The 26,514-nt window shown below is 44.4% G+C and overlaps 1 protein-coding gene across 2 annotated transcripts; it reads left to right on the top strand.

The window, feature by feature from the left end:
• The first annotated feature begins 797 nt into the window (after positions 1-797).
• WDR89 (WD repeat domain 89) lies at positions 798-20,981 on the top strand. 2 transcript variants are annotated; one of them, XM_075614871.1, is made up of 2 exons: positions 798-871; positions 18,316-20,980. In XM_075614871.1, the coding sequence occupies exon 2, from the start codon at positions 18,355-18,357 to the stop codon at positions 19,513-19,515; it is 1,161 nt and encodes a 386-aa protein (XP_075470986.1). In that variant the 5' UTR covers positions 798-871; positions 18,316-18,354; the 3' UTR covers positions 19,516-20,980. The 2 variants fall into 2 exon arrangements, with proteins under 2 accessions (XP_075470986.1, XP_075470987.1); XM_075614872.1 differs by lacking the exon at positions 798-871 and adding an exon at positions 912-1,354 and having other exon boundaries at positions 18,316-20,981.
• Positions 20,982-26,514: the final 5,533 nt, after the last annotated feature.

The raw sequence follows: 26,514 nt of genomic DNA, 5'->3' as shown, positions 1-26,514 counted from the left end.
CAGGAGACTTAGGGAGGATTTGTTCCTGTAAAGTACCCTTAGTTTGGCATAGGTCTTGGTTGTCAGGGTATCAATGTGCATCCCGAATGTTAAGTGGGAGTCAAACCATAAGCCCAGGTATTTAAAACTAGTGACAGGGGTTAGGGTGGTGTTAGCGTTGGTTCTAATCTGGAGCTCAGTCACTGGAAGCTTTACAAATGTAGTCTTGGTCCCAAATACCATTGTTACAGTCTTGTCAGTATTTAAAAACAATTTGTTCTGGGAAATCCAGTTTTCGAGTCTCAAAAAGTAAGACTGAAGTATGTGTTGAAGGTCAGAGAGGCTATGGCTGTGTGCATATAGGATTGTGTCATCTGCATACATGTGTATTGAGGCTTCCTTACAAGCTGTGGGAAGATCATTATACTGTATAGTGTGAATCTACACAACAGACCTCCAATAGTGCACTTTTTTCATGGGGATTAAGCGATAAATATATATAACTAAATACACAAGGAATCCCTTTTTCCAGGTAGTGTGTGTAGTCTCACATGGTCATTCTTTTCCCCCATTGAATATAATATTGGTTCTCATTTGCACTTCATATTTGTTTTCTTCTTTCCATTACTCTATTTAGCACGAGAATAATAGTATTGCAGTTCCATGTTCCCCCTCTCTGCCACACTTGTTTGCAACACCCGTGCCCGCAGCGCATGCGCACTTCATGCAGCTCGGAGCGAGGCTCAACAGGAATGCTTTTGACCAATGCGGAGAGGGATAGGAGGAGCTTCGAGACTGAAGCGTACTGCGCACGCGCAGTAAACACGTGGGACGTGCAACTCTGCCAGTGAGTCCCTTTAACACTCGCCTGCACCCCTATCCGTGGAAACAGGTGAGCTCCTATAACAATCAGTGAGTGATCAGAGAGGGGGGAATCATAAGCCTGTGTAGATGATCTGTTATTTCATGGCAGGGCTCCTGCACTGAATTGACACCTGCACTTTAGAGAGGAGTCGTATTGCCTCTGGGGGACTGATAACAAATCTGCTAGTGCTTCAAGACTAGAAAACCACAGGGATCACACGCACACGGGAAGTTCCATGTATTTGCGTAGCTGTCAGCCTGTTTAATTACTGATAAGGGAAATTCCAGCGGGGATGACTTGAAACTATATGTGGCAACTTGCCGATAAGATGGTGATCTTGACTTCAACATAACTCCTCCTCTGTTCGTGAAGGATTTGAAGAAGATGATCTTAAAGTCAAATCACTTCTTTACAGCCATTATTTAATCTACCAGTCAACGTTTATTTAATTGTTCTCACAGACGGGTCAGCAAACTATGGTCCCTCTGCCTCTCGGTGGAATAAGTCAAGGTAATGCAAATAAGACATGTCGGTGTATTATGAAATAGTCTGTGGCTCTGATTTTTTTTTACACGCACAGTGTAGGCGGCGTCCCCGCTAGCGCTGAGCGGGCGGTGCTTGCCGCGTTAACTTACATATATATATAAATCTGTACGTTCCCGCTCACGTAGCGTTCCCCCTCACCCGTGTTCAGCGCTTATCAAAACAAAAAAAAAACCTGACTTCACCGCGCTCAGCTGGCCCGCAATGCCGCTCCCCTTTGCCCCCCCCCCCTTAACTTTCACTGACGGCGACGGGTGACATCACGCATTGCCGTTGCGGGCACTATACGTGCGGCCTAAGGCTGCGTCCACTGTGCCGCTGACCGCGCTCATGCTTGAGAGCGGTGACATCACCAACTCTCCAAGCAGGGCCGCCAACAGAAATCATGGGGCCCGGGACAAATGAAAGGAGCAGGGCCCGCACCCTACCCCAAACCCATAGCGCACCTACCACGAAAAAATCTCTTTTAGCGCGCAACCCAGACGGTGACTGGGTGGGTGGGAGACAGTGACTGGGTGGGTAGGAGACTGGGTGGGTGGTTGGGTGGGAGACAGTGACTGGGTGGGTGGGAGACAGTGACTGGGTGGGTGAGAGACAGTGACTGGGTGGGTAGGAGACAGTGGGTGGGTGGGAGACAGTGACTGGGTGGGTGGGAGACAGTGACTGGGTGGGTGGTTGGGTGGGAGATAGTGACTGGGTGGGTGGGAGACAGTGACTGGGTAGGTGGTTGGGTGGGAGACAGTGACTGGGTAGGTGGTTGGGTGGGAGACAGTGACTGGGTGGGTGAGAAACAGTGACTGGGTGGGTAGGAGACAGTGGGTGGGTGGGAGACAGTGACTGGGTGGGTGGGAGACAGTGACTGGGTGGGTGGGAGACAGTGACTGGGTGGGTGGTTGGGTGGGAGATAGTGACTGGGTGGGTGGGAGACAGTGACTGGGTGGGTGGGAGACAGTGACTGGGTAGGTGGTTGGGTGGGAGATAGTGACTGGGTGGGTGGGAGACAGTGACTGGGTGGGAGACAGTGACTGGGTGGGTGGGAGACAGTGACTGGGTAGGAGACAGTGACTGGGTGGGTGGGAGACACTGACTGGGTGGGTGGGAGACAGTGACTGGGTGGGTGGGAGACAGTGACTGGGTAGGAGACAGTGACAGACAGTGACACTTGACAGTGATTGGATGGGTGGGTGCCATTTAAAAAAAAAAAACTTTATTATTATTTAATTAATTAACTGGCACCCGGCCGCGCAGGAGGCCTGGGACGCCAGTGCCCTTTCGCCCCCGCTGTTGGCGGCCCTGTCTCCAAGCATGAGCGTTTGGCTGTCCTGCAAATGTTTATGTTAAGTGCGAGCAGGGGGGGGCGGCGGGGGGCGTGCGTGGCCAAGCAGTGACTGGTGCTGATTGGCTGAGGTCATGTGACCCTTCAGCGCGCCAGAAACACTATTTTATCTGTCTCGGCAAGCATCTAGCGCCCGCGAGCTACTGGCGCGCCACGTGAGCGTGGCCGGACAGCTTAAAATTTATTGTGGTCAGCGGCACAATGGATTCAGCCTTATTCCCCCAGTTGTTATTATTCTTATCATTAGAAAGTATTAATGGTGTAGTGATTAGCCAGTATAATTACAAGCAGGGGACAGTAAGAACATTAGTGTGACTTCTTTTCTTAAGTATTCATTTTTCACAGAGCACATATTTGGGTGGAATTTCCTTAAGGAAGCAGATTAAGGTAAGTCGTTTCAAGGACCAACACTTCAAATCTACAACAGTACATGTTTAAACCAGTTTCACGTGTTACTCAGGTGCTTGACGGTCACTTGCATGGCACGTCACTGGGTAGTTTCACTGCTACTTGTGACCTATTGATCGCTACAGTGGCAAGAAAAAGTTTTTGACCCCCTTAGGATTTTCACATATTTCAAACCTAAAATGTTATCCGAGCCTAATCTAAATCCTAATAGATAAAGATAACCTGATCAAACAAATGACACACAAACATGATACTTGTTCAACATTTATTTATCCACAAATGATTCAACATTCAATATCCATGTCTGAAAATGTGTGTGAACCTTTAGATTCAGTACCTGGTGGCGCCCTCTTGAGCAGCAATGACTTCAACTAAGCGTTTCCTGTAACTGCTGGTCAGTCTCTCACATCGGTTTTGAGGAATTTTGTCCCTTTCCTCCTTACAGAATTGCTTCAACTCAGTGACATTTGAGGGCTTCCTTGCACGGATAGCTCACTTCAGGTCCTGCCACAACATTTCGATGAGGTTTTGGTCCGGAATTTGACTAGGCCATTCTAAAACGCGGAAATTCTTCTGCAGCAATTCTTTAGTAGATCTGCTTGTATGTTTATGATCATTGTCTTGCTTCATGACCCACTTTCGCTTCAGCTGCTCACAGATGGATGGACTGACATTCTCCACTAGAATCTTCTGATAACCATGAATTCTGCATTGTGTCAATGATGGCAAGCCATCCAGGTCCTGAGGCAGCAAAGCAGCCCCAAACCATCACACTCCCACCTTGACGTTTGGAATGAGTTCTTCTTTTCGAACGCAGGTGTTTGGTTTTTACCAAGCATAATGTTTCTCATTGAGGCCAAAATGTTCTACCTTTGACTCGTCTGTCCAGAGAACAGTGTTCCAAAAGTCTTGTGGACCATCTATGTGCTCTTTGGCAAACTTCATATGGCAGCAATGTTCTTTTTAGAGAGCAGTGGTTTCCTCCTGGCTATCCTTCCATGAACACCATTCTTGTTCATACATTTTCTGATAGTTGAGTCACGAACACTCATATTAGCCAAGGCGAGAGTGGCCTGCAGATTTGCTGGTTTGTTCTTGGAGAGATTTTAGTAGGACGGCCGCTCCTGGGTAGAGTGACTTTGGTCTTCAACTTTCTCCATTTGTAGACGATCTGTCCGACAGTGGATTGGTGGAGCCCCAAATTCTTAGAAATTGTTTTGTAATCCTTTCTAGACTGATGAGCATCAATAACTGCTTTTCTAAGGTCCTCAGATATTTCATTTGGTCGTGGAATAATGCGTCTTGACACACTTATATGGCCAAACTCACAAAAATTCCGATGTTTATATATGGTGGGGCCTCCCAAACTCACTCCTGAAGATCTACTTCATTATTTAAACACCTGGTTCTAACTATCCCCTTTAATTTAGCTTATAATAACAGGGTTGCACTTACTTTTGCACAGACACCGACTCTTAATTACTCCTTGTTTGTCTAATTCATACATCATTTTGTTTCAAAAGACATGGAATTGGTCAATATAAACTCTATTGGATATTTAAGAAAATACTGGTCTTGACTCAAGAAGGTTCTCATGGCAAAACTATGGAATTTCCATGATTATCATTAGGGTTCACAAACTTTTCTCACCACTGTATATTGACAGACAGTGTGTTTATTGGTGTCTTGATGCAAACTATACTAGTCTTTCCCTAATTTAACAGGTCAAACACTGTACAAATAATTATTCAACGTCTAAACTGACTTTTTTTGTTTTTATACCAAGACATTTGTAGTTAAATTGCTATCGACTTCCACATGTCAGTTACTTGCCTATCTATCTCAATGTCTTGTATAGCGCATACACAGAGCGAACTCTGCTCCTCTGCGCTTTTAAAAACTCCAAAGGTTGAGCAAAGAATAAATCAGGGTTCGAAAGGCGATTAGAAAGAGCCGAGTATGGAGCCGTTTTCTGAAAGTGGGAATGGTCCTTGATGGTTCTGATGTATATTTGGGAGGGCGTTCCATTTCCTGTCTCCCTGTACCAAAATGGCAAACGACATCTCACGCATGCGCCTGTCAGCACATACTGAACAGCAATACCGGCTCCCTATCTGTACCGAAGCTGTGCGCATGTGGGGAGACTATAGAGCCTGTTACACATGCGTTATTTACATTAGTTATGCGCATATATGACGATTGCCGTACAGTACATGCATCGATAAGTGGAAAAAGGTAGTGTTTCACTTTAAGTACATTTTCACTTTACATACATGCTCCGGTCCCATTGCATATGTTAATGCGGGGTATGCCTGTAATAGCATTGGCTGTTGAATGCTACTAACTGGCGATTTCATGCATGTATTTTCGTTTTAGAGACGACACTTTGAGACTCGATAAAATAGGTTGCATTGATGCACTATTCATAGTAGCATAGTAACAGATGGTGTGTAAGATTATGGCAGCATTGATTCCATTAGCTATCATAATTACCATATCCAAGAGTAAACATTTCACTTTTACTTTACAGTAATAAATTATTTTCTTGCTCCGATAATCTACTTTCCTCCCACATGTGTTGCAGAGGAGCCTTGGCTAAGCCTGCTGAATATAGCTATCCAGCAATGGGTTTTAAATCTTTTAACAGTTTAGAAGGTGTTTGTTCAACACTGAATTGGATTTTCTAAGATTACTTTTAGCGCAAATTGCCTTTCATGTGGGTAAATGGTGGTTGATTTTTAGAAGCCAGTATCTAAGTACAGGCAGTCCTCGGTTATCCAACAGAATCCGTTCTGGGAGTAGCGTTGGATAGTGAAACCGCCGTAAAGTGAGTCCCATGTTAATCAGTGGCGGTGAGTGTCGGATAACGCATTCCAGCGCCGAAAAACGGCCCAAAGGGTTGCATTGTAAGGCGTTGGATATGCTATTCGTTGTAAAGTGAAACGTTGGATAGCGAGGACTACCTGTATGTGCACAACAACCCTGAATGATTTTTACAAGCACATTTTACAGTTCTGTTGGGTTTGTGTTTTGCACATTATTCAGTATTCATACTTGACCACTTTTACACTGTAGGAATGATTACCAAAATAATACTTTGATCCCAAATTTAAATTGGGTAGAACTGTTACCACTTGTATATATTCTTCAAATTATTCACATTTCACTTGTTTTTCCTTTTTGAAGTGAAACTTCTTTAGTGGCACCTATTCTCATGGGGCAAAACTGGAGCGAAGGAGACGAAAATGAAACGGAAGTGACGTAACTCCCCCTCCCCACTCCCCCCCCCACGCCTTCTGTGACATGCGGCGGCAATAGCCGCCGGCGCCGCTCCTAACGGCGGCCGCAAACCCCCCCCACCCGCTGTGACATGCGGCGGTGGCGGCGATGTCCGCCGTTACCCCTAGACATGCGCAGAGCTTCCGGTACTGTGGGTGTTCCAAGATGGCGGAAGCCCAGCAAGTCATCCGGCTGTGAGGAGGAGCCGCTGCTCAGCCTCTCTCCTCCCTCTTGCTTCCCCTTCCCCGAGTCCCGCTGACTGAGTGCCGCCGGTGCCGGAGGAGGAGAGGAGCCCCAGGATCATGACGGCCGCTGCGCTGTCAGCATGTGCCGCGCATGTGCCGCGCATGCGCGCACAGACGTTATCGTGCGCTCCTGGCTCCTGCTCCGGTAACGCGGGAAGCGGGGTTTGAGCGCGCCGCTTCCCACGCAGCACTGCCAGAGGCTGCGTCTCCGAGGGGGGGGGAAGAGGGGAGGGGGGGAGAGACTCAGACAGAGCCGCAGCTCCGCCTGGGGTGGGGGGGGGGAGTCAGGAGAGAGGGGGCAGGACACAGAGAGACACACACACACACACATATACACATATACACATACACACACACTGACTGACACACATACACACACAGTGACTCACACACATACACACACAGTGACTCACACGCATACACACACACTGACTCACACACATACACACACACTGACTGACACACATACGCACACACACACTGACTGACACACACACACACACACACTGACTGACACACATACACACACACTGACACGCACGCACACTGACACACATACGCACGCACACTGACTGACACACATACACACACTGACTGACACACATACGCACGCACACTGACTGACACACATACGCACACTGACCGACACAGAGAGACATTCACACAACACAGAGAGAGAGACATACACACACACACACACACACACACACACACATTGACTGACACACACACACACATTGACTAACACACACACACACACTGACTGACACACTGACACACACACACTGACTGACACACACACACTGACTGACACACATGCACACACTGACTGACACACATGCACACACTGACTGACACACATGCACACAGTGACCGACACACATGCACACAGTGACCGACACACATGCACACAGTGACCGACACACATACACACAGTGACCGACACACACACACACACACACACACACACATACATACTCTCTGACTGACACACATACACACACTGACTGACACATACACTGACTGACACGTGTGCCGAGCACGCGCGTTATAAGTAAATTTCTGTGACAAAAGTCAAAGAAGTTTCACTTACTATGCGTGTGCACAGCACTCACAGCTTTTTTATTTTCGTTTTCTGTTCTACAATATTTTCAGGGGATATTTAATAAAGATGGAAATGTTTGTAATCATTAAGAGCAGATCTACAATAGCTACATGGTATGAAGTTCCTCTCCACATAGCGCCTCGCTGTCTTGTGCAATATACATATAGTTTTATTTACATTACGAGTGCTTTACAAAATGATTGCATGAGCTGTTCCCAGAACCTCACTAACTGTAGTGCGTATGTGAAACGTATTAATCTATCATGGCAATGCAATAAATTTCATCTTCCACGAACGGTAGAGGACACCAACGCGTTTTGCACTGTTTGCGCTTTGTCACTTTTTGACAGCGCAAACGGAGCGAAACGTGTTAGGTTGCGCTTATAGTGCCGGCAATAGCGTCGCGATATCGCGTCAAAACAAATGCATTCCCGCCATAGCGTGCACTTATAGTAAGCGCGACAAGACGGCTTGGTCGCGATCGCTGGAAGGCATCTCCATTTGATTTTTCCAGCGACCGTAGCCTGCCGTCGCCGGCACTATAAGCGTAGCCTTGGTGTCCGCTACTGTTTTTTTGCGGCGGTGCCCCGCTTCTTTCACCCGTGAGAATACATCCGGCTCCCTGCTCTCCTCCGACGTGTGCACGCTGCTGACGCCAAGGACCCGTGGAAGTTATCCTGTGGAGGTCGTGAGCACCTGATTTCTTTGTTGATGACTATGAACCTACTTATTCAGACTGCAGATTGTACTCCAGGTGGCACTAGCCCCAAGCCCGTTGGGATCTGCCCCTGCATCACGGCCGTGATTGCACAGACAGCCCCTAGGGTAACATTGTGGGACTTGCGTTTTTCCCTCACTAGGAGTCATTCACACTGCATACCAATACAGTATATAAGACCGCACCACAAGCCTCTGCTATCAACTTTTACTTCATTCTAGTGCAGTTAATATCTGCTTCGGTTACAACATTCAGCCTATTTGTTACCCACATATGTTGTTATCTTTTTTTCTGATGCACCGACACTAGACTTTTTTGTTCTGGAATTCCCCGTATGTGACACTTACTAACTTCTGTGGTCTTAGTGCATATTCTACAGCAGGGGGACGCAAGAATTTGTGTGAGGGGGCGGCAGTTACAGAGGTCCCGCGCTCTCCCCCAGGGCATTTAAATGAAATGTCGGAGAACCGCGCAAGGCCTCTGTAACTAACTCACTTTGGCTTCCAGCGACGCGATGTCATGGTTACCCCGCATTAAATGACGCCAGAGGTCACGCGACTTAGCGTTCCCGCACCATCATTTGACATTGAAGCCAGGGGGGGGGGGAGCGAGCAGATGAGGAGAGGTAGGCAGGGGGCGCAGGGGGAAAAGATTGCGCACCCCTGTTCTACAGCACTGTTTTTCAACGGGGGTTCCTAGGAATCCTTCAGGTTTCCCAGCCATCTGTAAAGGGCTCCCTGCAATTTTTAGTTCATTTGAAAATTGTATCAAATACAGAAGAATTTACATTGCATCTGATCTCAGACGCACTATTAGAGAGGGTTGGGGTTCCTTACAATGCATCTGATCTCAGACGCACTATTAGAGAGGGTTGGGGTTCCTTACAATGCATCTGATCTCAGACGCACTATTAGAGAGGGTTGGGGTTCCTTACAATGCATCTGATCTGACACGCAATAAGGGAGAGTTGAGGTTCCTTACAATGCACCTGATCTCAGGCGCGCTATTAGAGAGGGTTGGGGTTCAGCAGAATTTCATAATATAATTATAAGATTCCTTAACCAAAGAAAGATTGAAAAACAATGACCTACGGTGAGCTTGTCTGCGTGACAATGGAACAGTTAGCTCCTTTTATGTTTTTTATGGACATCTTGGTTAATGTGCTTCCAGCAGGTGGCACTCTTGTCCCAGATATTATGCACAAGAATTTTAAATTACCACTTCATGACATTTCATACTTGGAAACTGGAACAGGGCCATTAGCGAGTCATGTTTGTTACATGTATTGCAATGTGATTTATAATAACCGAATACCAGCAAAGATATGTACATTTTCTAAAATACTTTCTGGGCAAGGCACTGACGTATATATATATATAATAAAGTTTTATGTACAGTAAGAGTGATTCCCCCCTATAGTTTAAGGAAAATGCATATAGTTTTATGTTCTTTAAACACAAATACAATCGTAGTCCTGGGAAAATGTAGATTTGTCGTAGGCTGAATTACCTTAACTATACAATTATTTGTAAAATATTCTACCAGGGGGAAAAAAATACATTGAGAGTTACCTCTCGGTTTCAAATATGTCATGGGCACAGATTGAAGATATCAATTAAAGAACATGCAGGTTCAGTGGTGCAATGCTGTGCCCCTGAAACAAAGGGTTAAAGCAGAAAAATATGTGAAATCTTATGTTTTTTTTAATAAATCAGTTCTGTAGTAATAGATAATTGTGCTTTTAATAAATAAATGTAATTCAACTCTTAATGCCATTTTTTATAAGTTTTAATATACTGAATATCCTTTGATTTCTATAGCTGGCTCTAGAACACCTCCCCAGCAGTGTAAGATCTTTGTAACACTTTCCTATTTGTGATAATATATTGATGCCAATAGTCCCAGGATTTTGATATGTAAACTGTAACAATAGATAAGGTTACCTTAGTAATATCAGGATACATTGTACTTGCCGAGTTACACTGACTGAAGGATTGATTGGAACTGAAAGGCGGCCATTATGTTAGGCACACAATCAGGATTTTGACAGCTTTATAACAGGAGCACCAAACAATTGCCAATGTAGGTAAGAATTCAGAATGATACATTGTCACATGGTTTACATATATAAAGAAGGAAAAAAAGGGGGGGAGGGTGGATGTAGAAAAAAAGGGGGGGGGGGTGGATGTAGATGTGGATGCTGCTTTAAAACAGAGAAGCCTGGAATCAGATGGGGCCTGAGACTTACAGCAGGTTACAATATGGGCAGACTGTGTGGTCTTTATCCGCGGTTTTGTTTGAGTGGTTTAGGTTTAACCAGACATGAAATAAGTTATGGTGGCAGGTATAGGCCTATAGGGGTCCATGTTGAAATGCATAAGAAGCAAAAAGGTGACAGTGTGCTCATTTTCATGTCATTACCCAGAATCCCTGGCTGCAGTGGAAACGCTGTATGCCAAGAGATAATGGTGAAAATCAGGGTTGCGACCTGTCTGAGACGTGTGACGGTGCTCACAAGTGATATTTTTATTTGCTGCGTGGTTTAGCAAAGCTAGAGAAACGTGAGCACTGCAGCATTGCTAAGGAAATGACAATAGCCTGTGTGAGGCATTCACCTCCATTCTAGAATTCCATGTATGCTTTTAATTTTTGTATTTTTAGGAAGATCCCTTTCCTGTTTCCCTAATAGATTTTACAGGCCTACCTCTCCGAAGCGTGCATACCATTTCCTCTTTAAAAAGGAAGAACTGGCGCCTGCATTTCTTCAAGTTGTTGCAAAACCTGTTTATATGAATAGTGTCCAGGACTTCAGAACACGCTACCTTCTTTTTTCAGGCACCATGTCACGTCAAACTGTTCCCCCCAGAAATATGTCCGGGTGAGAGGATGGCAATAATAAGCATCCTCTTGGTATTCTTTACAAATTTGCTTGGTATTTTTCTCTTTATGTACAGCCAGGGGGAGGACTGAACAAAATGCTTTCCTCTGTGACTCCTAACTCTGCAGCCAGTGACATATTCATATAACTGCCCCATTCAACTCGGCTTTATGAAGCTTTGATTCTGACCAGTTTTGGTATTACTAAATGGTTTTATAACACAGGTCACGCGTGTGCACCCTTTGTACATGCACAATGAATCGTTGCTTTGAAAGGGCTACTGTAAGCTTTCGTTATGTGATGCATATGGGTCCGCATGGTTAATAGCGCACGACGCTGGTTTCAAATCATATTCTCCCACTTCTCAGTGTTTCCCTCCCCCTTTGTTCAATATGGCAATAAGCCATCTACAGATAGCGCACAGCGTGTTCAATTTCATTCACTTGAATGGAAATGACTGCATTGTTAACTTTTCACTATAAGAGGCCACAATATTAGATGCAGGTTTCATTTAAAATTACTAAAAGCAATGCACCATAATAAATCCTTTTCTTAAAGGATGGAACCACGGGGTCCTACAGAGCTGGATTGCACTATTTATATCTGGGAATCTCCCCGAGATACTTACTGGTTAAGTTACAGGTTAATTAGTTCCTGTTTTTTTAAAGGGGATTTAAATGGCCATCCAATGGGAAGCCACAAGCGATGATGTTCCAGCGTCCTATTGGCCTGTGATTTGAAAGTCATTTTATTTCCCTTGAGGTACATTTAAACCAGGTAAATGCACCGGTAAGTACTGTATCTCTGGAACCAGGGTGTCCCAGGAGCTGGAAGTAGCAGCGTTCGGCTACGGGACCCCCTGTTGCCCACCCTCTAAAGAATAAATGAAACATGCTGCGTTCCTCCACTCGTTCCTCTGAACGCCTCTGGAGGAAATCTCACACTCTCGCAGACTTCCTTCACTACAAATTTATGCTATCCTGTTTCAACTCTGCCCTCTCGCAAGCTAAACAAGCCTACTTTTCTGCACTAATCAACATGCACAAGTCTAACCCACGCCGACTGTTCTCTGTCTTTGATACTCTACTCAAACCACCCTCAGCTGCCCTCTCCTTCCTCCATCTCCGCTCAGGACTTTGCTGACTATTTTAAGGAAAAGGTGGAATCCATACGGCAGAACATCCCCTCTGTTTCTTCCCCCCATCCTACACCTCTTCCTAACTCTCCTCCTGCCTTCCTTGAGTCTTTTTCCACTGTCTCAGAGGAGGATGTGTCGCTGTTGATCTCCTCTTCTCCCTCTACCACTTGCCCTCTTGACCCCATTCCCTCCCATCTCCTAAAACCTCTAGCTCCTACTATAATCCCTACGCTCACACACATTTTTAACTCCTCCCTCTGCTCTGGAACCTTTCCATCCTCCTTCAAACATGCAACAGTCATACCATTACTCAAAAACAGCAAGCTTGACCCTACCTGTCTTTCTAACTATCGACCTGTCTCCCTTCTGCCTTTTGCCTCTAAACTACTTGAACGTCTTGTATTCTCTCGCTTGCTCCATTTTCTCAACACCTATTCTCTCCTAGACCCTCTACAATCTGGCTTCCACACTGCTCACTCCACCGAAACAGCCCTCACTAAAATAACTGACGACCTCCATGCTGCCAAAGACAGAGGTCATTACACTCTGCTCATATTACTCGACCTCTCTGCAGCATTTGACACCGTGGACCACCCTCTTCTCCTCCACATTCTCCATACTCTAGGTATTCGGAACAAAGCTCTATCCTGGATCTCATCCTACCTCTCCCATCGTACTTTTAGTGTCTCTTCTGCTAACACCTCATCCTCCTCTATTGATCTCTCTGTGGGGGTACCCCAGGGCTCTGTCCTGGGACCTCTTCTCTTTTCTCTGTACACACTCTCTCTAGGTGACCTAATAACATCTTTTGGGTTTAATTATCACCTCTATGCCGACGACACACAAATATACTTTTCAACACCTGACCTTACACCTGCTGTACAAACCAAAGTTTCTGAATGTCTCTCTGCTATATCATCCTGGATGGCCCTCCGACGCCTTAAACTCAACATGGCTAAAACAGAGCTCCTCATACTTCCTCCCAAACCTGGCCCTACTACCTCCTTCCACATTACTGTTGGAACTACGATCATCCACCCAGTAGCCCAAGCACGCTGCCTAGGGGTCACATTCGACTCCTCTCTCACATTCGCCCCTCACATTCAAAACATTTCTAAAACTTGTCGCTTTTTCCTCCGCAATATAACTAAGATACGCCCTTTCCTCTGTTGTTCGACTGCTAAAACTCTGACTCAGGCCCTCATTCTCTCCCGTCTTGATTACTGTAACCTCCTGCTGTCCGGCCTTCCTGCCTCTCACCTGTCTCCCCTACAATCTATCCTAAATGCTGCTGCCAGAATCACTCTACTCTTTCCTAGATCTGTCTCAGCATCTCCCCTCATGAAATCCCTCTCCTGGCTTCCGATCAAATCCCGCATCTCACCTCCATTCTTCTCCTCACTTTTAAAGCTTTACATTCTTCTGCCCCTCCTTACATCTCATCCCTAATTTCTCGGTATGCACCATCCAGACTCTTGCGTTTTTCACAAGGATGTCTTCTTTCTACCCCCTTTGTATCTAAAGCCCTCTCCCGCCTTAAACCTTTTTCACTGACTGCCCCACACCTCTGGAATGCCCTTCCCCTCAGTACCCGACTAGCACCCTCTCTATCCACCTTTAAGACCCACCTTAAGACACACTTGCTTAATGAAGCATATGAATAGCACTGTGGATATTCTAAACATGATACATAAAGCTTGGCCCCCTGCAGACGCACTTACCAGAACTCCCTCCTACTGTCTCTGGACGTTCTCCCTACCTACCAATTAGACTGTAAGCTCCTCGGGGCAGGGACTCCTCTTCCGAAATGTTACTTTTATGTCTAAAGCACTTATTCCCATGACCTGTTATTTATATTATCTGTTATTTATTTGATTACCACATGTATTACTACTGTGAAGCGCTATGTACACTAATGGCGCTATATAAATAAAGACATACAATACAACTTAATAAAAAAATTTTTTTTAAATATATACTACTACTTTAAAAAAAAAGTAAGAACATTGTATTCATTCTACCAACCGTACAAATGTATTTTGTAATTGCTTCATGGCCAAGATGCTTACAAATCTCCATTTTATACTACACACATTTTGTTTTGAACATAGTCATTACACAGAGAAGTAATAATGGCAGCTTGTGACTTGTCGCAGACTAAATACTCGCACTGTAACTTTACTGCACCTACTTCAGCTGCTGACTAATCGGCTTCTGTCAGTGGAACACAGATTATAATTTTGTACATCCTTTAAAGCAGTAGTCCAAGCTGCCATAAAAAAAAAAAAAAATCCCCTTTAAGGCCGTGCGTATAGTGTTCGCGACGGAGACGCGACGTCGCCCAAAAACAAATACATTGCCGCTGCCACATGTGCTTATAGTAAGCGCGACGGCGACAATGCGATGTGTCGCAAACTTTGGAAGCTGGCAATGTTTGATTTTTCAAGGGCTGTCGCCTCATGTGACAGCCCCATAACAAATCAAATGCCAGTAGGCCCGCGACACCGCTGCAAAGTGAAATATAACTTTTGCTTGCGGCGACGTCACCCGTCCCCGGTCACTATACGCGCGGCCTAATATGTGCACTAATACAATCCACAAAATAAGTAATTAGCCAAGTTGCCGATCGATCCATTCTGCTAACAATGCAACAGAAGAGGACCAAAGATGCAAAGTTCTGTGGAGGAGATCATGTGACCAGGCAGTCACTAGATACAGTTGGTGCACTGCCAGAGAGAGGGCAGGGCTCAAAAAGGGGTGTGCCAGAGCCTGTTGCAGAAGAGGAAGGGGATGTGACTTTGTAAATGGTTGCTATAGAAACAAAAAATGCTTGTTACATTACAAATCTTATTCAGAGATGTTTAAAAAAGAGATGCTACAAGTATTTTCTCATAGTACAGAACACAGATATTGCTTGGTCTGCAGCTTAAGAAGAAGGATCAGACCTGGAACGCGAGTCTGGATGCCTCAGGTATGCAAGAAGGGGGATTTCCTGTGCAGAAGAGCAGATATCTGTGACCTCCAGTCCCCATTGAGATCTGTTCCTTCCTCATTCCACGCGTGGCGTTCTTTCATTGAATTAACCGTTCTCCACACATCGTATTTGCACAGAATGCGAGTATCCAGACCAACGTCCTTTTCCTATAAATTATACGTTATCCTATTCATATTCGACATATCTGCATCAATTATCTATCTTACCCGTTGGACAAATGCACTCCTACATGCCACAAAACACTTGAACCTAAATCGATAGATTAAGCAGATAAAGGAGAGGGCTGAAATGTTAGCTGTAATGTATGCTGTGAGAATCTAACATTAGTTACAATGTCACCCCGTCCTGACCTCACACTGGCTAAGAGCCCAATCTTTTCCTAAGGTCGAGTTTCTCAAATGTCACAGCCAGAGACTGCTAATCAAGCACACTTAACTGAACGATCGCGGAGCAGGTATTTGTCAAGTACTATTATCAACAGAGATCTAACCAATATATAAGCGCACCTATGAACAAAATATTGCTTGTGGGTTAGTGGTGTTCGGCCTAGAGTTCTTTTTTACTAGTTACCTCTCATTTGAGCAAACTTTTGTGGATTTTGTGTTTTTTAGATTTAAAAATAGTGTTTTGCCCTAGGGCAGGGGTCAACAACCTTTCAAGGAAGAGCCTTTTTTGGGGCGTTTTTTTCTCTTTGACCAAAATACTTTGAGGGCCGCAACACATGCATGAAAGAATACACCCCCACAAACACGTACTGTACACATACACTTATAGGTGTATGTATATATATATATATATATATATATATATATATATATATATATATATATATATATATATATATATTATATCATATCCATTAATATACAACAACAAAAAATTTGAGGCATTTATTAAAATTATCAGAAAGCTCAAGGGGGTTTCTGGCGTATAATCACAGCAAATTCATGCACAGTTTGATATATATATATATATATATATATATATATATATATATATATGCGGGGTTGCAGACCTGCCTAAGACATGCAGATGAGCTATATTTGCATATATATATATATATATATATATATATAAAAATAAATAAATATAACAGTTGGCTTTCTGTGCATAGTGTTGTATTGACATTTCATTAGCCTTTATACCATCAACTGCAACACTTGACAAATAGGCTTGGAAATTACCTAATTTAAGTCCTTTTCACAATGTGAATATATTATGTTGCAATATAATATTTTAAACTTACATGCACAATTGAGCCACTTCCAAAATAATTGGGTCTGGAATTATATTTGTATGGGGAAACGAGTATTTGAGAGTGTCTGTCTGCTGTCAGCGGGCCATTTAAAAATGGGTTAAAGTATTCCTGATTTTAGTCCACCTGGTCTGTAAAAGTAAAGTTGCTAGTATTTTAATTACGAAAATGGTAATTAAAATGCTCTTGATAATGGATGGCCAACTTCAGTCCTCAAGGGCCACCAACAGGTCAGGTTTTCAGGATATCCCTGCTTCAGCACAGACGGTCGTTGACTGACCCACCTGTGCTGAAGCAGGGATATCCTGGAGACCTGATCAACAGACCCCTGGGGACTGAAGTTGGCCACCCTCGGTCTTGATCATCAATTAGAAAAGGCGTTGTGTGATGTCTGCTTGAATTCCAAATTGCCCGTCTAAAAGACTGATATTGCCAAGTTAAAGCAGCATTTTGTTTGCAAGTAATTCCCTCAAAACCACGTACAACAGTATCTTGTAATGATATAAAACAAATGGATGTGCGCCGAAGCCCCTGTTCAATAAATCAGCAGGCGTCATCGGCTTCCTCGACCTCAATAGAGCAGAACTCTGGCGCAGCACACAGACCTTTTCACTTCGTATCAAGTTAGAGTATTCAAGAAATAAGTTCATGTCGTTTCCACAGAGCAGGGGTGGCCAACTCCAGTCCTCAAGGGCCACCAACAGGTTTGGTTTTCAGGATATACCTGCACAAGTGCTCAATCCGTGGCGGTCATTATCCTGAAAACCTGACCTGTTGAGAAACTGGAGTTGGCCATCCCTGCTATAGACAAACCTCTGCCAATTATTGCAAATTATATCGATTTGTAGTGGTGCTTTACTCTGCTATACCATAGTGATGGGAGATGTGTTGGAACCATATTTTAAGTTTTTTATGGGGCCAAGCAGTGATGCAGCGATGGTAGTAAAATGCAACATTTGTTAGGCCGCGTCCATACTTGGCGCGACCAAGAGGCTGTGCCTCTGAGGCAGGCCATAGAGCGCGCAACCATCAAGCAGACAAAATAATTTGCGTGACGGTCGGGTCACGTAAGCAGTTCACCAATGAGGCTGAACCAGCTCTGTGACGTCATGGCCACGCCTCCCCATTGCCACAAATCGCCTCTTCGGCAGACGCGTGTAACGTCACATGCTCCGTGGTGCACCTAGTATAGCCTCAGCCTTATTTTGAGACACCAGTAATGAAGTAGCAGAGTTTGCTAAGGTACCTGCACATATAGAATAAGCCCATATCGGCTGAAACAGGCAGTTGGGCTGTTTTGGGCTGAAATTCGCAATCGACTTGTTCAATGGGGGATTTCCGGTCAAAAACGTCTTGAACTGCGGCTTCAGTGGGTTCAGAATTACAGCCATAGTGTTGCTTTTATACTGTAGTATAATTATATTAAGATCTGTGTCCTGGCATAAATAGTATAAAATGAAGTCAATTAATATTGTTTAATGTTAAATTGTTACTAAATGTTAATTTGCTAGTGAAAATGTGTTATGAAAGCAACGGTATTTTAAGAAATTCTTTTTTTTTTTCTTTTTTAGGCACCACTCTGGTTTGAGAGCAGAATAAAACTTTCAAATATGGAGACGTTGGAGGAGCAGCTTTCACTTCTTCACATAGCAAACCGTTCTGCCATGGAAGACTGCGTCACTTATGTACTCGACATTGACGTTTCAAGCCCCATTGAGGGACAGAGCAACCAAACAGTTGCGGTTTTATGTTCCAATAAAACAATTAGATTATATAATAAAGAAACCATGACCTTCATACAAGAATATAATGGACATCCCGGAGTACTTAATGGAGTCAAATTCTCTCACTTAAATTGCCATGTGTTGTTTTCAGCATGCAGTAATGGGACTGTGAGAAGTTGGGACACGCGTGTATCTGGAACACAAGCCGTGCAAGTATTTGGTGGCTACCCTTCCAATGTTTTCATCAGCTTTGATATTAATTGCAGTGACCTCATTGTATGCGCTGGCACGGAAAAAGTTGAAGATGATGCATTTCTGGTGTTTTGGGATGCACGGTATAATGGCAAAATCAACTCTGCTTTGAAAGATCCACTTGGAGTTTATTCAGAGTCTCATAATGATGATGTCACCCAAGTATGCTTCCATCCATCAAATCCAAGCCTAGTAGCCTCTGGATCCACCGATGGACTTGTTAATGTATTTGATATTGGCAAAGATAATGAGGATGATGCTTTAAATGTCACCTGTAACTCTGACTCCTCGGTAAACTTCCTTGGTTGGGCAGGGAGGGATTATAACCAGATTTTTTGCTTGACACATGATGAAGGATTCTGTTGGTGGGACCTTAATCAGATAAATACTGAACAACCTATCACATTGTTCAAAATCCAAGATATGAGAGAGAACGTTAGCACTTGTAGCATTGACTATCTGATCCGAGGTTTCTATCACGAGAAGGTGAATACGTTGTTCCTAATTGGAGGAAAGCATACTGGCTCGGTCAGCCTGTTACACTGTGGCATTGATCGAGTGACGCATGTAAACACTTTACATGGCGGGCACTCTGCTACAGTACGTTCTTTTTACTGGAATTTGGAGGATGACTCTCTGCTGAGTGGTGGTGAAGATGCGCAGCTGTTACTGTGGAAACCAAAAGCCAAGAATGTATATCCTAAGAAGACAAAACCAATGAAAATGGCTTCGTCCTTGCAGCAGAGAGTTAGAATTCACAGTACTAAATCCGGCAGAATCAAACAAAACGAGTGAAGGGAGTATTTTTGCATAGCTTTTCTTTTTATGCAATGATCACAAGTCTGTTTTAAGACCTAATATAAAATGAAGTGTTTGTGCTTTCAAATTAAACTTTATATTCAGGAAGTTGTTTGAAAATGTTTTTAAATAAATAGTTTTAAGACTAACTTAATTTTTATAAAAGCCATAAATGTAAAAATAAATAAATAAGTGCGAGAAATTTGTTGCTAAAGGGTAAATTCATATACTCCGAAGCATGTATATGGCCGAAACACAACATTCGAGTCGGTAGTTTTTTTTTGGTTTGTTTTTTTGCTGATCGCAGTGCTTTTGAGTATTTTGCATTATTCCCTAAATCTGTTATGTCTGGAATAAAGACGATAGATTCAAAGTAGCACTCCCATTACATTTGAATTAATCTACCTCGTGTGCTCAGGTACTCCACAAAATGCGGTGTTCAGATGAGAAACAATAATCATCACTCCAGAGGTCTTGATATAAACATGAGTTTAATGCAGAATAAATGTTTCGGTCCTTCCTGGGCCTTGGGATAAAGGTCCAAGGAAGGACCGAAACGTTAATCCTACATTAAACTCTCACGTTTATATCAAGACCCCTGGAGTGCTGACTGTTGCTTTACTCCTCTGGGATAAAGATGACAGGACTGTGCAAAAGCCCAAAGAGTGAACATGAAATACTCAGTCTTCCGCTGTTAGTGGTGTTGAATAATCAGTAAAGTCTGAATCAGGCTTAATCAACAAGTAAATGATGCTTCCTGCCACCCATAGTCATCTGCTTTCTTTTCCCGGTTTTTCTCGCTCTTGTGAATTCATACAGTATATAAAATACAAATTACTTTCTATATATTTTGTCTTGAATGTTATCTGTAACATTTTGGCCTAATACATGCATTCCACCAACTATGTGCCCTTATTCAATATGGTATGAAGCTAGGGAAGCCTGACGCTTACATTAATTTCAGGGGTTCCCGGACTGGGAGAAGTAGCCTCACAGCATACTGAAGAGCAGCCCATATCATTTTAGCTTATGAATAGCGCCAGGACTGTCCGTTTGAGGCAGCTTTGAATTGTGTCAATAATAATTCATTGTGAAGAAATAGGGTGGGTTAATCCAATCCATAGAATCATGATTTTATTGTCATTTTGGAGACAAAAAAAAAAAGAAGAAGATAGATACTCTGTAATTTGTTATGTTATATAAACTATTTATTAGGAATATCAGTGGGTCAGTTGAAATTCTTCCATAAGGTGCCTTTATGGCTTAACAGCTTACTAAATATAGCCTATAATGAAAGATTATCCTCAAAAACGGGAATGTTTGCAGCGAGCTTGAGATCTCTGGGTAGGTAGAGGACAAAAATATAGTACATTGTAATAAAGGCATCTTAAGCTTTTCTAAGTGGTTTCGTATCCTTCATGCATACTAAACACGCTTGTATTTACACAAGCAAAGATCTGAATTGTCAGGCAGCAAAACTGATGGAGACCGGTAATATGTCAAAGGCGACCATATTAAACCTGCGTTTCCAGTTTCTATTAGCACTGATCTTGGTGAAGTTTAGATGGGTTGCAGGGTTCCCAACACGCACATTCTTCAGAGTTTTAATAGTGTACAATTAAAAATCAATCAATGTGCTGTTGCATTTTCATTCTTTTATGCAAAGGACCGGTTCTTCAAACATTAAAGCCCAATATAAAGCAGATGTGATAATTTTTGCATATACTGTATATATTTTTTTGCCACAGTTTAAAAATCGGATTAGATATTTTTTTTCTCTCAATTTCACACGTGGCCCAAGTTACGGTCAATGTCTTGCTCATGCTGAATATCATTGCCACACAGCAGTCCCTCACACCCTTTTCTGCCTCATTAAATAAGGCTTCACTCATTAATTGCCTAATAATGACTCAACCAATCCTGATTGACAAGTACACACACACACACACACACACACACACACACACACACGTGTGTGATACTTCAACATGTCTATGGGTTTTAAGCAATGAGGCACTTTTCAAAACATCAAGCCTTTGAATGACACATATTGATGATTAAACTTGGCACACATCAACTTTTCAACATGTATTGAGGTACACCACTGATATGCCCTTATATATTTGCTATATAAATGTTTTTTTCCCCAGTCCTTTTTCACATTGAGTGATTGTTTACATTTGCAAATAGCAGCCCCCCAGTAATGTTACATGTTCAGTTGTAACTAGTGTCATTTTTGTGACTTAGGCCGCGCTTATAGTGCCGGCGACGCGACGTCGCCCGAAAACAAATGCATTGCCGCCGCGGCGAGCGCTTATAGTGCCGGCGACGTCGACAATGCAACGGAGGTGTCGCGAAAACTGGTAGCCGGCAATATTTGACTTTTCATGGGCTGTCGCCTCATGTGACAGCCCCTGAACAAATCAAAAGCCAGGAAACCCGCGACACCGCCGCCAAGCGAAATATAACTTTCGCCTGTGGCGACGGGTGACGTCACCCGCCATGTCGCCACTATACGCACTGCCTTAGGCTGCGCTTATACTGTCTTTCTACTTTCTGACGTCACTGGACTTGTAGCCAGCGACGTCGCCTAAATTTAAATCACAACTATCGCAATGGCGACGGGTGACGTCATCGGTCGCATCGCAGTTTTAATTTAAATTTAGGCGACGTCGCTGGCTACAAGGCCCGTGACATCAGAATGGGGGAAGCCAGAGGCACGGAGAAGCTCTCCGATTGGCCACAAGGGGAGACCGTCGCTGAAAAAAAAAAAATCAAGAGTGACTACCAGATTTTTGGTAGCGCTGTCGCTTTGTCGCGTGCCCTATAAGCGACGACAGCGACAATGCATTTGTTGACACACCGGCACTAAGCACAGCCTTAGGAGGAAGATTGTTTAAATGTTATCTGACATTATGTCATAACAATAAACTATTTCATATAGCACTCCCCAATTACAGTATAGTACGCAGCACGTAGGAATGTTACAGACACAGGCCCTGCCCAGATGAACTTACGATCTACGTTTTTGGTGCCTGACGCACAGGGAGATAAAGTGACTTGCCCAAGGTCACAAGACTCACACCGGGAATTCAACCAGGTTTATCTGCTTCAAACTCAGTGTCATTGTTTAGGAGTTAGTGTCTTTACCCACTGAGCCACACCTCTCTCATACACCCAGGCTCAGCTTAGGGGGGTTTATGTAGGAGACCCACACCTGCTCACAGTCTTACAACACCCTCCCATTCCCACACACACGGGCCAAAGCTTTTACACACTGATCCACTGCATTTGGAGTTCTATGATAGCACAGTTATATTTTAGACCTAAAACCATGAAAATAAATGTTATTAGAATGTGTTCTCAGCAGAAGTAAAGATTTTCTAGCCCTTAACTTTCAGAATAACCGATGTTTTATGGATGCACAGGTATTTGTCACTAGGTGCATTTATTTAGCAAGGATTTTGAAATATTTTTCTAAAGCAAAATAGAAATTTGTGTTCAGGGGATATAGTCTCAAAATTCAGAAAAGATCTGATATAAATGTCTTGCGTTGGAGCAATTACAATCCAGATAGGACACCCATGATCAAGCCATTGGAACCTAAGAAACAAACACAGTTCCCATGCCTTTAAAGTCGACAGAGGAAGAACTACAAGCTGTAGTGGGAGAATAGCAGCCGTTCCAGCAGGTGCCCCGTTAAAAAATAAAAACTACATTTAAGGCAGCAATCATCCATACCTACCGGTTTTAAATCTCATTCCAGGGAATCCAAAATGGCCCCCAAATATCTCAAGTTCCAGGGGCCGATAGGAAGCCGCAATGTCATTGGTTTTGGCTTTCTATTAGACGCCTATTGAAATCTCTTAACAAACAAGGAAGTAACGCCTGTTACTTCACAGGTACGTACCCCTGGGTGTCAGCAGAGCTGTAAAAAGCAAGGTTCACCACCTGTTTCTATGCTGTAAAAAAAAAATCAAATTGAGCCACCTGTGCTGAAGCAGGTATTTCCATAAAAGCTAGCCTGTTGGTGGTCCTTGAGGACGGAGTTTGAGACCCCCTGCTTTAAAGTGTATGGGGGAGATTCACTAAGCCCTGAAAATGGGTATCGGAACTCGATCTTGCGTTAACTGCCATTCAAGGCAATGCCCGTTAACGCAGGATCAAGCTCCAATACCCCTTCTCCGAGCTTAGTAAATCCCAGCCTATGAGAGCTATCAAAAACCATTACTTCAGCGAGCAGACAAAAAACACACCACATATTTTTATTATCCAGAATGCCACAGTATAAAGAAAAGTCAAAATAATATTATAGAAACCATCAAAAGAGCACTTTAAAAGTGAGTGCTTGGTGGTAGATGTGTTGTGAAAGTTCATGAACAGTCAGAGGGAAATTTAATGTAAACATACTCACCGGATACAATATGGCAGTGGGGTCAGGGCTCGGCCTTGTGGCCAAAAGAAAAGCTGCAACGTCAAAGGGAGGTAACACCGCAGCTTTCTATTGGTCACCCCACGCCGTGTTTGTAGTCCAGAGCAGGGGTGCGCAAACTATTTGAGCTGCGCCCCTCTGCCTTTTCCTCCCCACGCTCGCGCCCTTACCTCATTTGACGCAGTGTCGCCATGGCAACACATCACACCAAGCCTCTGAATCCTGGTAAGTGAAGTTACAGAGGCCTCACGCGGCCCCCCGGCATTTAATTTAAATGCCTTGGGGAAGAGCGCTGGGCCTCTGCAACCACCCATGCCCCCCCCCCAGAAAAATCTTGCACCCCCAGTTTGCACACCCTTTGTCTGGAGCAGGGGTGCGTAAACTTTATGTTGCACCCCCCACCCTCTTAGGCCCCGTTTATAGTGTGCGCAGAGCGAACAAAGTACAGCAGCTCTATAGCGCCGGCCGTAGTGAGCACAAGCGCGATGAAGAGCGACGGCACGGCAGTATTTTGAGCCAACCCAAAAATGTGTCTTTATTGCGCGACGGACGTGTCACGTGAGCAGTTCAGCCAATGAGGGCGAATCAGCCTTGTGACATCACGGCCTCGCCTCCGCCAACCCGTCGCTTGCGTTATCGAAAATTCAAAGGCCACGGATCGCTCCAGCAACAGGCGCGTGCGACGCCCTGTGCTCCATCGCGCGCACACTGTTCTTCGGCCTCTCCTCTGCGATGTCATGATGTCGCTATAAGAAGATGTAGGAGGAAAAGCCGGATAGAAGTAAGAGGCAGTTACAGAGGCCCCACACTCTCCCCTTGGAAATCAATTTAGATGTCGTGGGGAAAAATGCGGGGCTCTGTTCGGTGCCTCCAAGTTTGTGCACCAGAGGCGATATATTTTCTGTCAAAACTAGTACAAGCTACAAATATCTGGGGAACCGGTGGGCACCGGACATCTGGGGGGAAATGTGTGAACTCCTAAAACTGCCCTAATGACACCCAATATGGCACACCGAAGCTAATGACGTACCATAAATAGCAGGGGTATGCAAACTTTTGGTGCTGAGCCCCCCTGCCTGCTCCCCCCCAGTGCTCACGCCTCCCCATACCTTTGTGCCGGCGTCAAATAACGCAGCTGGGTCATGTCGCCCTGCGGCGTCATTTGACACCGCGTTGCCATGGGGACGGCTGTCAAATGACGCCGTGTCGCCCGAATCAAGGTAAGCGAGTTAGAGGCCTCACGTGGTCCCCCGGCATTTAATTTAAATGCCTTGGGGAAAAGTGGGGGCCTCTGCAACCGCTGCGCCCCCCCCCAAAAAAAAATCTTGCGCCCCTGCTATACAGCACGCTAGAGGTCTTTATGATGTACCAGGTACAATCTCAGCACTTAATTGTTTTTTTTTAAGTACTGATGGGGCCAACTGCTCCATCGCACAAAAGTGGAGTTCCTCCATTTCAAGCATTCGTGGCCTGCAGCGATTATATAATGCAGATGTACCGGAGACCCCGTACCACTAGTGCCGCTGGACTCCCAGCACTGCAAAGATTTAAACAGGTACGTACACTCTTAAATTCGACAAAAACTCTTGTGTTACATCCTGCGTCTGTGAGCAAACTGCTTTCCCAGCATTCAATCAATTTAATAATGATAATAATGTCACAAATCACAATTACAGTATGGTGCACGTTACGCAGCACACAGGCATTTTTACACAGGCCCAGCTTACAATCAGGACCAGTTGGGAGCTTGGTGGAGGGGTCAGTGCCGGGCCTCTTACCTTGACCTTCTCCTGAATCTCCTCCAGCTGTGTCGCGTTGCCACAAGGAGAAAATACCCATAGATGAGGAGCTGTAGGAGGCCCTGCACTCTCCCCCGACAAGCAGTTTAAATGTTGTGGGGGAGAGCACAGGGCTCGCTGCGACTTCATCAAGCCGTCCCTGCTTACAATCTATGTTTTTGGTGCTCGAGGCACAGGGAGATAAAGTGACTTGCCCAAAGTCACAAGGAGCTGACACTAGGCATTGAACCATGCTCCCCTGATTCAAACTCAGCGCCATTGTTTAAAGTCAGGAACCAGAGGCAACGTTGCTCACCCATAATGTACATTGAATCATGTGGGTATCTCAGGTGACCCGCACATACACAATACAAGGGTTTGTCTTTTAGTTTATTTAATAGAGCTATGCTGAGTATGATGGGCACAGGCGACTCGGCAGAGTAAAGGCACTGACCCTGCAGCAGGGTAGTCCCGCCCACATCCTTGTGACCGTGGGCAAGTAACTTTATCTCCATGTGCCTCAGGCACCAAAACATAAACATGTAAGCAGGGAGTGTGCGTATTCTACATACATCGACACATACTGCGTGTTATGTAGTAATGGTGCGTCCCATTGGTATTAAAGCGCTAGATGAAAAAGTTAATTTTTATTTTAGCTATTGATGTCTGAGGACTGCTTCAAAGGAGAGACTGGTCAGCAGTGTGCCCCACACATCAGTCCTCAGGCCCCCTCATAATGACCATTTCATAGAGCGCTTTTCTCCCAATGGGACACAAAGCGTGTCA

The sequence above is a fragment of the Ascaphus truei genome, chromosome 9, assembly GCF_040206685.1.
Source record: "Ascaphus truei isolate aAscTru1 chromosome 9, aAscTru1.hap1, whole genome shotgun sequence".
NCBI lineage: Eukaryota > Metazoa > Chordata > Amphibia > Anura > Ascaphidae > Ascaphus > Ascaphus truei.
This window is presented reverse-complemented; position numbering and strand designations above follow the sequence as displayed.

What these genes read in the sequence shown, in the direction of transcription:
- WDR89 (XM_075614872.1), top strand. Translation starts at nt 18,355, where the DNA reads ATGGAGACGTTGGAGGAGCAGCTTTCACTTCTTCACATAGCAAACCGT.